Source organism: Hyaena hyaena, unplaced genomic scaffold (assembly GCF_003009895.1).
Source record: "Hyaena hyaena isolate Hyena2069 unplaced genomic scaffold, ASM300989v1 scaffold_44, whole genome shotgun sequence".
Taxonomy (NCBI): Eukaryota; Metazoa; Chordata; class Mammalia; order Carnivora; family Hyaenidae; genus Hyaena; species Hyaena hyaena.
This window is the reverse complement of record NW_024080676.1, coordinates 1,524,038-1,536,757: the sequence shown is the minus strand read 5'-3', so window position 1 is coordinate 1,536,757 and position 12,720 is coordinate 1,524,038. Positions and strand designations below refer to the sequence as shown.

The 12,720-nt window shown below is 52.9% G+C and overlaps 1 protein-coding gene across 1 annotated transcript; it reads right to left on the bottom strand.

Annotated features, from left to right (window-relative positions):
- Nucleotides 1–4,681: 4,681 nt before the first annotated feature.
- LOC120230610 (cytochrome P450 26A1) lies at nucleotides 4,682–8,145 on the bottom strand. The gene is made up of 7 exons (XM_039230251.1): nucleotides 7,957–8,145; nucleotides 7,550–7,774; nucleotides 7,025–7,315; nucleotides 6,780–6,938; nucleotides 6,137–6,271; nucleotides 5,403–5,555; nucleotides 4,682–5,149 (listed from the first exon to the last, which is right to left on the bottom strand). The coding sequence occupies exons 1-7, from the start codon at nucleotides 8,143–8,145 to the stop codon at nucleotides 4,775–4,777; spliced, it is 1,527 nt and encodes a 508-aa protein (XP_039086182.1). The 3' UTR covers nucleotides 4,682–4,774.
- Nucleotides 8,146–12,720: the final 4,575 nt, after the last annotated feature.

The following is a 12,720-nucleotide window of genomic DNA, read 5'->3' as shown; positions in this document are numbered from 1 at the left end:
AATCGTACAATGTATCCGACACTGGACCTCCAGTCCTAATTCTGTGTTGTAACTTTATATTTCTTTAAACCTCAGATTTCTCAGGTGTACACCGAGGGGTTTGGATGGCCTGTCTGTAATCTCCCTTCCAGCTCTAAAAGTCTGTGACTAATTGACATTAAAAGAACTTTCCATTTCAGAATACCTAATCCCCTCCTCTGTCATTACATAAGCCACTGTTACATTGGACAGTAGGACTGTATTTAATGAATCAATTCATGTGTTTTGTCAAATATCTATTATAAGCAAAGCCTCTTGTCCTCTTTTCACAGTGTATTTGAACTAAGTGAACCCATTAGTGACTTTTCCAAAAGTGAGTGAGTACCTTTTCAAACCGCACCCCCCACCCCATGGACAATGGAGGGGCCTGGCAGTCGTGAGAACTGTAGTGTGGGTAGCTTCTGTGCTGCAGGGGTCCGGTTATGAGTATAGCAACATGATAACCCTCCCCTAGAAAGCCCACCGCGTAATTTAGGGCTAAGTTTTCCACCCTGTCCCAGGTTTCTAACTCGAGTTGACTCTACTTCAAAAGAAGGAGAACTTGTTTGGCCTAATACCCATGAAGTGCCGGTTTCAGGAACACGACATGCTGTTAAACCACAGCCGTGTAAGCTTGCGGCCGCTGAGATTTTCCAACGATGAAAGTTTCACTTTTCAAAGAAAAACATGACACTGCAAAGCCAGAGAGATGTAAGGTGACTGGTGTTGATTGGCTCCAAGAAGCCTTTTCTCCCAAAGAGCACCTACTATGCGTGGGTGCGTTCTGGGCAGGGGCCAGGGAGGCACAGGAGGACGGGCTCACTTTTCACCCATGAGACACAGTGGCTGCCTCAGACTAGCTCTCCAGAGGGGAGAGAAAGGACAGCTGGGCAGAGTCCAGTGTGGACACGTGGCATTGTGGAGGCTGGGGAGCACTGGGGAAAGTGGCAGAGTGTTACCCTAGAAGCTAGGTCAAGTGGATGGTCCGCGAATCAGCCAGAGCAGATGCGGGAGCCAGAGCTGGAAGCGCTCGGCCACAGGGCAAGACAGACGGAGAGAGAGAGAGAGCCCAGCAATCCACACAGGGGACTCAGTGTCTCCGTCAGATCACACGTCAGGCCCCCTGGGCTCCCCCCTTCACATCTTTTCCCAAGTTTGGCAGAATGGCCGAATGGTCAAGAAGAGCTACTGAATGAAGCAGGGATGTCCTGTCTCCCTAGACTGGAGTTCATGTGCATTTCAAAGGAGAGTGGATATCTGTGGACCCGAACTGATATAAAATCAAATCTCAAAGAATCACAATTCTTTAATTTTGTAAAGGAACTTGGGGGTCATTGAACCTAACCTCTCCTTCCATGTCAGAATTCTTACAGTGGCTTCATTTTCCAGCTTCTGTATGGACGCCTCCACTGACAGGGAGCTTGTTCACTCATAAGGTAACCTGTGCCATCACCAAAGGGCTTTAATCATCTCAAAATGTTCTCCTTATATGGTGCTAACTTCTCCTTCCTTCTAACTTGCCCTCCTAAGCGCATGCTCTGTCCTTTGAAACAGGTATGAATCTGTATTTTCTGTAACAACACTTTACCTCTTTGAAGGCGGGGCCACGAAAACCTCTCAAGACATCCCTAGTTCCTTGCATGGTACTTGTGTGGGATGGCTCCTGGACCTGGCTAAGATCATCTGAACACTGCTCATGTCCTTTGAAAAACATGCTCTCCCCTTCCCAAACCTGAGAGCCATTTTCCAGAGACACCAAGAGCAATGTAGGTCAGATTGTGGGCTGTATGTGGGTAACACTGGAAACCTGAGCCAGCTGACCTCAAAGACCACAGATGATGGCCACTTCAGGAACTCAATGGTGATCTGGATCCATCCAGAGTGCCCATGATGACCCTTCCAGAGAAGCCAGGGCAGCCTTGACCAGGCCTGAGGCTGAGTACTTGCTAAGGCTGGGAAGTCTGTAGCCTCTCATTGTTTGGTGTAAAAGCAGGCCCCGGGCCAGTGTCCATGGATGCTGGATTTCATGGACACTGGTGGGGAAAACCACTGAGCCCAGAGCTCGGCATAGAAGGGAGAGGCCCGCCCCCTTGTGGACCTCTGGAGGGTGGCAAGGTGCGAAAGTACCTTGAAACCTCACTGCTGAGGAGTCTAGGGGAACAGTCACTTCCTGTCACACTGCCATTTTACCAGTTGCCTCTGGCAGCCTGCAAGAGAAGTGATCTGGACTGTCACAGGGCAGGGGAGCAGTAGCAGGGGACACATCCCTAAGTTAGGAGGTAGAGACCCCTGGATCTATTTGTCTGGCAACAGAAAGTTAGAGATAAATCAAGCAGGTGTTGTTAGCTGTTGGGAAAAATAAGAAGGCAGCCCGAGGCCTTTCCCGGTTCAGCCACTCGCTGGGTGGCCCCAGGCAAATCACAGTCCCTCAGTGGGCCTCCCAAGGCTGAGCTGGATGAAGGCTACATCCCTCTGAATGCTCATCTGGAGGCTTCCCCATGCCAGTACTGACAATAGGCTGTCATTGGTGGCTCCACGCCCCTGATTGAAGACTAGAGGGATTATGGGAGGCGGCCAGGGCAAGGGCACGTGTGGAACGCGAGGCAGAGGACACCAACTTGGCCAGCTTGGCTTCCCCACCAAGGCCCCGGAGAGCACACCACGCCCTTCCAGCATGTCACAGGGAGCACTGCAGAGTCATTTCTCACAGCGGTCTCCCCTCCTTCCATACCCTGGGCCAATCCTAAATCTAGAACAGTGACCTCGTCCTGAAACCCTTCTCCACCGAGTGATGCCTGGACACTGACCCAAAGGTGTCTGTGCTATAAAACATGCTTGCCCCAGCTAGATGTGATCCCGGCCTGTTTCATGTTCAATATGGCAGTTCACAAACATGGATTCTGTCTCACACCCAAACATCTCTACGCTGCCTTCACACAGCAGTAAGCTTATTTTCCAAAGCTGTGTTTTTATCGTATTTTCAGGGTAAATTCTGTACTACTCTGTAATTGATGAGCGTAATTGGGCTAAATGTAACCTGGAAGATGCAAGCCAGAAGCACTTTCCTCAGCGTTCTCCAGATGAAAGATAGAGGTGGATTTTAAAAATCGAATTATGTTTTTAAACGGTTCAAATTTTTTTCTGCACTATGCTCACAGAGACAAACAGTCACAGAGTCACTGAAGATGTTATTTTAAAACGAATTAACTGTCCTTTGCCAAAATGAAAGGTATTGAAACCCTTATAAAATATGGCCTTGTATAAATAACCTGAAACAATGTCCTCAGGCTAGTGTGCTTCTAGCTGGAAGGATCTGGGGCAAATGTTATGAGGGGAGGGGTCATCTTGCACACCCAGGTTCACTAAAGCTTTGGCTGAAATTAAATAAGCCTGTAATTTCTCATTTAAAAAAGCATTATAAAGTTATTATAAGACATTTTAAGTTATTACACAAACACCCCTTAAAAATTAGAGGATTCCAGCAAGCAGTACAATCCAAGTTCTACCTAAAAAGTAAAGTCAGGTGGAACATGTAACTCTAATTGCAGACAGAACCCTTTTCAAACACCTATTTAGACCACCCAGCTTCTGCAGTATTGCCAAATTCTAACATTGTAATGAAAATTTTAAAGTCCAAAACCTACAAGCCATCAGAGGTTCAGTAAGCAGATTGTGCCATTTCAAAACTGAAAATGTGCTTGCATAAGCAAGTCACCGGGGCTAACCTTTCTGGATGGAGAGCCTGGCCTCCAGTTCAGAACATGGCTATGCCAGGGTCAGAAATGTGACCAAACTGCGCTTTCACGGAGGTTAGCCAAGGTTCACAAGGTCATGACTGGGCCGTATTATCAGTCCTGTCAGGCTCACATCCTATTGCCTGGCACAGATAAAAACTTTATCTGTCAGCTCGCTAAATCTACTCCTCCTGCCTTATTTTCAATAAAGAAAAGCCGGACTGGCTTATCTAAACCAGAGACTGGCCTCTTCCAATACTGTTTTCAGATGCAACTTCTGGTCTCAGTTTTGGTCAATAACTGTCCATAATCAGGGTGACTGGCTTTCTCTTACCTGAAACCTTCAGACAAACAGCGCTGGCACTATGCTACAACATAGACTGATTATGTTTATTAAGTGTACTAAGTTTATGGCTGAAGGTGTTAGGTTAGAGTAGCATGTCCTCAAGTGTTACCTTTTCAAAATCATCTTTCCTCAAGGCAAAGCAAGCAGAAGCAGAAGAAGAAGAAGAAGAAGAAGAAGAAGAAAAGGAGGAGGAGGAGGAGGAAGAAAAAGAAGAAGAAAGAAAAGAAAAAAATCTAATATAAACTTTGGTAGATTTTCCAAATAGGGGAATCTAAACCATAGAAATATTTGCAAAGTCACCTTTGGACTAACTCACACTCGCGAACATTTATATTTTTCTGATGACTGTTAAAAGAAAAAGCAGCTAAAGTTTCTTCCTCACAGAAAATCAAGACGCACAGATAACATATAAAGCCATGCAGCTAGATGCTTAGAAATCTGGCTAAATATACAAATATAAGACCAGTGAGTTCCCCTCCCACCTCCCACCCCGCAGGAATCTTAAATGCAAGACAAGCACCTTCAGATTTTACTTTATTTGGAAACTATCCCAATTCATTATTTTAATATTTAAAGACTGCGGTAGCGTAGGAGAGACACATAAATATTATAATATACATTTAGAAATTAAATATAATAAAATCAACATGACACTATGTAAAATCTCATGCACACTTCAAAGAAGTGTGAAGTCTGGGCATTCACACCCGTCAGGTTCCCCCTGGAAACGGGTGAACGTGGCAGGGAGATCATCCACAGGGTACACAGTGGGACTGGTTTTCATTGTAGGAGGTCCATTTAGAAGCCGCCAGTCACAATGCCTGGCCAGCTCCACTGTAAATATTTTGAGAAGAATTTTTGCAAACTCTTTCCCTACGCAGCTCCTCAGGCCGCCTCCAAATGGAATGAAGCTGAACCTGGATGCATCCTCTGGGTGAGGCAGCATAAATCGGTCAGGATTAAATTCCTCCTTGTTGGTGAAGATATCTGCTACATCGTGAGTATCACAGATACTGTAGATAACATTCCAGCCCTTGGGAATCTGGTATCCCTGCAAAAGATTATGAAGTCCCAAGGGCTGACAAACTGGAATTTAACTTTCAACAACAAAAAGTTATCACTGATAACCGGGGCAATTATGAGTTGAAAAAAAGGGATGTGTGGAGAGAGACAGGGCAGACAGATGTTCAGATTGCTGAAACACATGTCCACAGGGGGCAAGATGATGGTATCAGAAGCATAAAAAACTTAAGCCAATTACAGGCAAGCAAGGGGAGCTTTAAAAACACAACAAATTAACTTACATTTAATTCAAAAGTCTTAAGAGCGACCCGAAACCCTCCTGGAACTGGGGGATTCAGTCGAAGGGTCTCTTTAATAACACACCCAGTGTATTTAAGCTGTTCCAAAACTTCCATGTCCAGCTTGTTGTCTTGATTGCTCTTGCAAAGTAAACCCTATCAAAACAGTCATACGGAGGTGAACGGTTATTCTGTGCTCCAATAAGATCAGCCCAGCAGACAGTAAACAGGGCTTAAGTGGCGGCTAGATCCAAAGGGTCCCATGTTGGGAGTTTTCCCCCAGAGGGGGAAACTGTGAGCAGCTAATGACCATTTGCCTCCACCCCTTGGCCCAAATCCACTATCTATTTACAATTCCAAGAGAAGGCTGCTCCCCACTTAGAACCACCAAGCTTCTCCTCCCCCCCCACCCCCCCTCACCACCACCAAGGAGTCCCCATTCACGCCCTTGAAATACAAAGTTGAGAAAGTGGAATCCAACTGAAAATCTCCAAGGCACTGCAAAAAGTGGAGAAGGGGTAGGAATACAAGGATCAGTCCCTGCCTGCGTGGGATCACAGCGCACAACTCCTTCCTTTTTATTCATAAAGCTAATTCTCTTCTCGAAGCCAGCCCACCCACCCCTTGGCCCTGCGCTTTCAAAATACTCCGAGAAGTCAGCACACTTACATATTGGCAAGATGGCTGGGGGCAGCAGAATTTCTCAAGCTAATTTCTCAACCCCAGTGTCCCCCTACCTTACTCTTGAGCTCCTCTCGAACTTTCTTGAGAACATGGGGGTAGAGCCCCAAGTAAGTAATCAGAGACGTGGCTGCACTAGCTGTGGTTTCATGTCCTCCAAAGAGGAGTTCGGTTGAAGATTGCTTTAGTGCCTAAGGATGGAAAAATCCAAACGTTTTTACAAGCCTGTTTGCAATTGTACACAGCAATTACTTAGAACCGAACTGGAGGTTCTGGAAAGATGAGATGAACTAAAAGCTTGCTGATAGAAAGCCAAGGAAGGCTACATTTTTAAACATAATGCATAGAATCTCTTTCGTTCAGCTAGAGAAGGAAGGCCAGTAAGACCCCACTACGCTGGTAATTCTTGAATGAAAGCCTTGGTTGTATTAAAATCGCCCAACATTCTTTGTTTACATTTTGCAAATTCCAACGTTCCCCGAAAGCCTGGTAAGACTAGGGGACATTCCCTGTTCCGCTGCATCCTCTCCCACAGCTCTCCGGACCCGACCCGCAGTCTCAACCTTCCGGGTCCCAACCCTGGGGTCTGGGCGGTCTGCCACTGTGGAGTCTGGGCGTGAACTTTGGGGACCCAGGAACCGCCCTTGGAAAGCCAGAGGACCAAATTCCGCAGTGGCTCTTCCCGAAATTGCCACTCACCTGCATGTCCAGCCTCTCTCCCCTCTCCCACGAGTGCTCGATCAACAGCTGCAGAGCATCTTTGCAGCCACCGCCCGCCTCGGCCGCCCGCAGCCCGCAGATCTTGGCGCGAATGTTCTCCTCTATGCGCGCGTGGATGAGGTTGCGCGCCTTCATGCCCTGAGCGCAGAGAGCGCACGGCGGTGAGCTGACGCCGAGCCCCGCGTCCCCGCGCCCTTAGCTCCTCACGCTGCGCGCTCTCTTACCCGGTACAGCCCACTGAAGGGCACGTCGATGGGCAACGAGAAGAGATTGCGGGTCATTTCCTCGAAGGCCTCCACCAGCTGCTGCTCGGCGTCCCCGCCGCTCGCCAGCCGGGGCTCACAGCCCAGCAGGATGCGCATGGCGATGCGGAACATGAGGCGCTTCACCTGGGGGTAGACCAGGACGCCGCGCTCGCCGCAGCTCAGCCACCGCTCCAGGCAAGTGCCCACTTCTTCGGCGATCACCGGCACGTAGTACTGGAGCGCCTCGCGGCTGAAGGCCCGCATAATCACCTGAGCCCCAAAGGAGGGAGAGTGTTAAAAACGCCCCCCTCGCCTTCCCGGATCCCCTTCCAGCCACCCCCACCCCCGCCAGACCCAAGGCACGTCCCGGCTGATAAAGCTGAACTGGGCTTGCCCGGGTCCCAGCCGACATCTCGTGCAGCTAGCGCTGGCCCAGCATTATCTGCTTGAACGCCTCCGGCGGACAGGGTCCCCCGCTCCCTGTCCGGGCACCGCCGCCCCCACCTTCTTGCGCTGCTTGTGAGAGGAATCGTGCAGGTTGGACAGGCAGCCGGAACCCAGGATGGTGCGCACCGACGCGGGCCAGTGAACCGACACCAACCGATGCTCCCCGAGCAAGATGCGCCGCACGTTGTCGGCGCCCATCACCCGCACTGTGGGCCGCCCGAACAGATGCGTCTTGTAGATGAAGCCGTATTTCCTGCGCTTCATCTGCAGGAACTTCCTTCGCTGGGAGAGGAGGGCGGAGGAGAGAGGCAGGCGTGAGGGGGCGCCGGGGAGCGCCGCGCCTCCGGCTAGCCCGGATCCTAGCCATAGTCACCTCCCTCTCGGGGACGCCTACCCTGGCTTCTGGACGCGCTGAGTGCAGTCGGGCTCCTGAGAATCGTCCTGTCCCGCCCAAGCTCCCTTACCTGTAGCACCATCTGCAGTGTTTCCCCAAAGAAGGGGAAGCCCATAGTTCCGGGGGGCAAAGGGAGGGCGCAGCTGCGGTCGCGGCCGCTCACGCAGTACAGGTCCCAGAGCTTGATCGCGGCCAGGAAGAGCAGCAGCGGTAGCACGAAGGTGCAGAGCGCACTGGCCAGCAGCGCCGGGAGCCCCATGGCGCGCCGCGGCCTCCCGCGCCACCTGCCGCCGCCGCCAGCGCTCCGAACCCCGCCGCGCGCCCGCTTTATAGGCGGCCCAGGTTGCTGCCCACGTTACCTTGGTCAGACAATTAGTTCACCCAAAGTTCATCTTTAATTGCGGATTGGGCCCCTGGCTCCTCCCCCCGCGAGGCGCTGCCCAAAATCTTTAACCGTTTGTTCCGCGCCGAGGCAGAGGCGGCACGGTGGCGGCTTCCCCCGGAGCGCGCCTCCTGGGGTGCGAGGCTAGGGGGAAGCCTGCCTCCCCCCTTACAATGTGTGCGGGTCTCCGAGACGGCGGCAGAGGCGACCCGGGCTCCGGGGAACGGGAACTCCAAGCCCTGGGCTTCCTGGTGATCTCTTTGGAATCCCTCCCGCCGGGTCCGACGGGCGGTCCCAGCCCAGAGCTGCCATCACTGGCTTTTCATTTTCAGTCGCGGCTCCCTTCCACCTGCTGGGGAAGTAAAGGAAAGTGCGTTCGGGGACCGACTAGCCTGCCATGTCCCACACTGAGGAAACTGAGGTCCAGAACGCAGAGCAAAACGCAGACCTCCCGACTCTCCCGAAGATCCCGCAGCAGAGCCCGGGACCGAGACCTAAGTGAGAGCCGGGGGGAGCCAAGCATGATCGTAGGGTCATAGATCCTAGCTCCCCAAACCCTTCAAGGAGGTCAGCACTCATGTAATCTTGGAAGGTCCGAATTAAGGGTACAAAAGGCCTCCAGATCCCTCAGGACTCCAGGTGTAATCCTGCACAAGTCTGAGCCCCAACTCTGACCTCCCAGCGGAGACCACAGGGGCAATTCATCCACGGCTCAGCGTTCTGAGAACTGGCAGCAGCCGGCCGGGTTCCGAGGGCCCGGGGACGCGCAGCCCCAGCTAGGCAGAGAGGAAGAGGATCCTTAGGCCTGGGAAGGTAAGGGAACCGAGACGGAGCAATGAAAGCCTAGGAGTCTGTACTCAGGGGCTCGGCTCCATCTCTACTTGTATGACCTTGAGCTAGTCACCACAAATCCTTGCGCCTGTTTCCTTCTTAATATGGAGGCGATAATTCCCAATCTGTCTACACCCCGGGATACCTGTGTTTTCAAATGGGCTTTTGGTTGCAAATACTTTCCCCAGCTCCGCGCACTAGATTACGTCACCAGGATGACCTGGAGTCTTCCTCCGCTCTCACAGCCCCCACCCCCCGAAGCCATCCAGGTGAGAGGAGTGCTCGGCCCTAAACCCAGGCCTCTGCCGGCCGCAAATGGGAGTGTGGAGAGAATCCGTCCTCGGAAACCGGTCTGGCCTTTGCTCAACTGCAATCAGCCGCTCCTGCAGCCGATGCCGGAGCTCTGTCACTGCGGAGTGCACGTGCGCTCCCCGCTTCTCACCTGGCCGGGCCACACGCATCCTCACTTTGAGCGCTGGACTCACCAGCGGCGCCGAAAACGAAACAATACGTTTGTTTAAAACTAAACGGCGGCTCTTGCAGGAGCACGCCGCGCGCCTTGGAAGGCGTCCCTTGTAAATGGAAAACTCTTTGATCCTAAGAGCTGTTAAATACGTGACCCTCCCGCGGTGGTCCCCAAAACCAGCGGGATTGGAAAATGCGGAGTTGTAAAGGCCGCGCAGGCCCCGCAATGCTCCAAGCCGGAGTCGCCACAGGACTTGCTTGGCAGTCTGCGTTTCCCCTCACAACCCCAGTCGGTGTTTCAGAGGCTCTAGAGAAGGGTCTCTCCCACTATCATTTCATCTAACCATTTGGCGACTGCAAGCGGTGCCAGCCAACTTCTGGGCACCAGCAGAAACTGCGCGTGACGCGCCAGAAGTGATTCGCAGAAATCCTGGACCCGCCCATTTCTAGACCGTGCTCCGGCCGGTGAGCAAAACTGGCGAGCGGGGGCGTGACCTGGGGCCCATTCCCAGTCCTCTGGCCTGACCTGCCTGTGACCCCTGCAGGCCGGACCGTGACATCCGAGTGAACTCTGCAGGGCCACCTCGCCAAGTTCAGCGCGCGCCGGGTCACAAGATGAGTGGGGCCTGCGTGCTGGAAATTGCCGGGGGAGGGGGAGAGTTCTAATAAATCTGCCCATCGAGACCCACGGGGGCTTCCAGAGGGGCGTCGGGCAGGAAGGATTAAATGTGAGAGTGAAGATCATTAAAGAACGTCTTGAATGGGGGAAGAGGTCAATAAATTATCAGCGGATAAGAACTTTGATTAGAAAACTTGCCAAGCTTTCTTAAGTGGTGGTGGGCGGTGACGTGCATTGGTTCGTGGGAAAGCAGAGTATTTCCAAGATGTTTACAAAATAGCCTCCATGTTGCTAATGGTTGGAGGTGGAGAGGGTTTTTTGTTTGTTTGTTTGTTTTGTTTTGCTGGAGGAGGGCTGTGAGGACCCAGAGGTAGACTCGAGTCAGGTGAGCTCCCAGCACCCCTCCTTACCTTTTCCCCTTCAACCCCTTCCTACCTCCTGAGCATGTATTCCTGTCCCAGGGTGTTATACTGGCTCTTTCCTCTGCTTGGGGAGCACCTCTCCCAGTTCACTGCTGGCTGATTCCTTCTGGAGTCGAATGTCACCTCCTCACAGAAGTCTTCCCCCCTCCACCCTGCAGAGTCTAGCCCCCAGGTTCTGTGTATTACAGAGGGTTTTATTTTCTTGACAGCACTTCCCATCATCTGACATACTCTTGCTTTTTGTTTGCTAGTTTATTTATTGTCTACTTCCTTCCTAAGCGGCCCAGGAGGGCAAGGACCAGTCTGCTCCTTCCTCAGAGAATCTGGAACTACTGAAGCAGGAGCTCAGATATTCCCTGAAATTACTGAAAATGATGTATCGCTGGGAAACTGAAGCTGCCCCTACGGGAGCTCATCGTTAGTACAGATCCCAGAGCAAGTAAACCAGGTCTCTTGGAACCACCTGCACCACCAGGGCTTCGGAGAACCTCCTTCCCATGTTTCGCTCCTCTCCTCGAGTCGGAATCAACCCCAAGCCCAGACAACTCCTGCCCCCTCTCCCTGGTGGAGCTTCTCTGCTCTGATGTTATCTGCAGCCTCCGGAGCGCCCTGAGGACAGGCCCCGGTTCTGCCACTCTCGCAGGCTCCACTGCCTGCCGGAGCCCATGGCCCGTCGCCGGGCCTGCGGTCAGCAGTGGGTGATGAATTGCCCTGGATGGGGGTTATGGCAGTGTCAGCTGAGCTCTCTCGGAAGGGCCCGCTGCGCTCTTGAGCTCCCGACCCTGCCCGCGCCTGCTGCTTCCCCCTTTCCTTCTGGCCCGGGGATCCACCTTAAGCATAAGGTCAGGAGGGCACTAGCTTCCTTCTGGTTCACTAAGGGGTCAGCTTGGGGCCTGGGCGGCAACTTCCCTGGCTCCCCCCATCATGTCTAGCTGCCCTGGCCTGTCTGAAGATGGGTGGCAGGTTGCAGTGGGCTGTTGGGAATGGTGCCACTGGATGCTCTTGGCTTCGATTTAAACACCAGTGGAAACCCCTGTCAGAGTCCTTAAGCCAAAGGGGTCACTATGGAAGGGCTGGGGCTGAGCCCTACATAGTAGCCACAGGCCCAGAGGTTCCAGCAAGGGAGTAAGTGATGGGGTAGAGGAGTCCAGATGGGGTGGCCAGTCTACCGGCCAAGTAGTCCCTGAGCGCACTGCTAGCCCCTCAGGGAAGTCTTCTGTCTCTCCTATGTCATGGGGGGTGGGGAGGGTGGGGTGAGGTAGAAACCGGAAGGTCCCTGCAGCCGGCTATTACAGAGATAATTCTCAGCCCAGCTCTAGAGCTGTGCTCAGGAGGAAAGCTCTGGGCATACTCTGGGGTGGGTCTTTCCTGGGCATCCTCCATCCGCCGCCCCACACCTTCCCACCAGGGAGCAGCTGCCCAGCTAAGCCTTAGCCTCCTCACTCAACTGCTGCCAGGAAACTTTTTTCTTGGTCTTCCTGCTTTTGCTAGAAATATCCCAAACCTCTCTGATTATGTCTCAACCTCCCATGCAAATAATCCAACCTTAGAGACATCCCCATGTGCCTTTTCTCCCCTGTATGTATGGAAAGATTACGCGCGTTCTTGAAGTAGGAATTTTTCTTTTAAGAAGTCGCCAGCAGAATCCAGTGACATTGAGCCGTTCTGAGCCCTGGAAGCGCCCACAGTTCTCCGCTTCCGCCGAGACCGAGACCGGGAGAGGGGCCGCGGCGCACCAAGCCCAGGCCAGCTGCCTGGGGGCCTTCCGTTGGGCGCCGTGTCCTACTGCAGCCCAGAGCCAGTCCGGAGAGGCGCTTCCTCCCGCGGGCTGTAGGTCCCAGCCGCGTCCGCTGGGTCTCTGGCACGGTCCAATCCTCCCCTAGCAATCGTCCCCGCGGCCCCAAGATCCAAGCAACCTCCCGGGCTTGGCCCCGGAAGGCGAGGACCCGCAGCGCCTAGCGAGGATCTGTTCCCTCCATCCCTGCTTCGAGATCCTAGCAAAGGTTCAAGAGGCTGGTTGGTCTCAGGACCTTTCCTTCCCTGGGGCTCAGAGCCCAGGAGGCACCTTCCCGCCCCCCTGGGCGCTTCTCGCGGGCGCCGTGGGCGCAGGGGGCG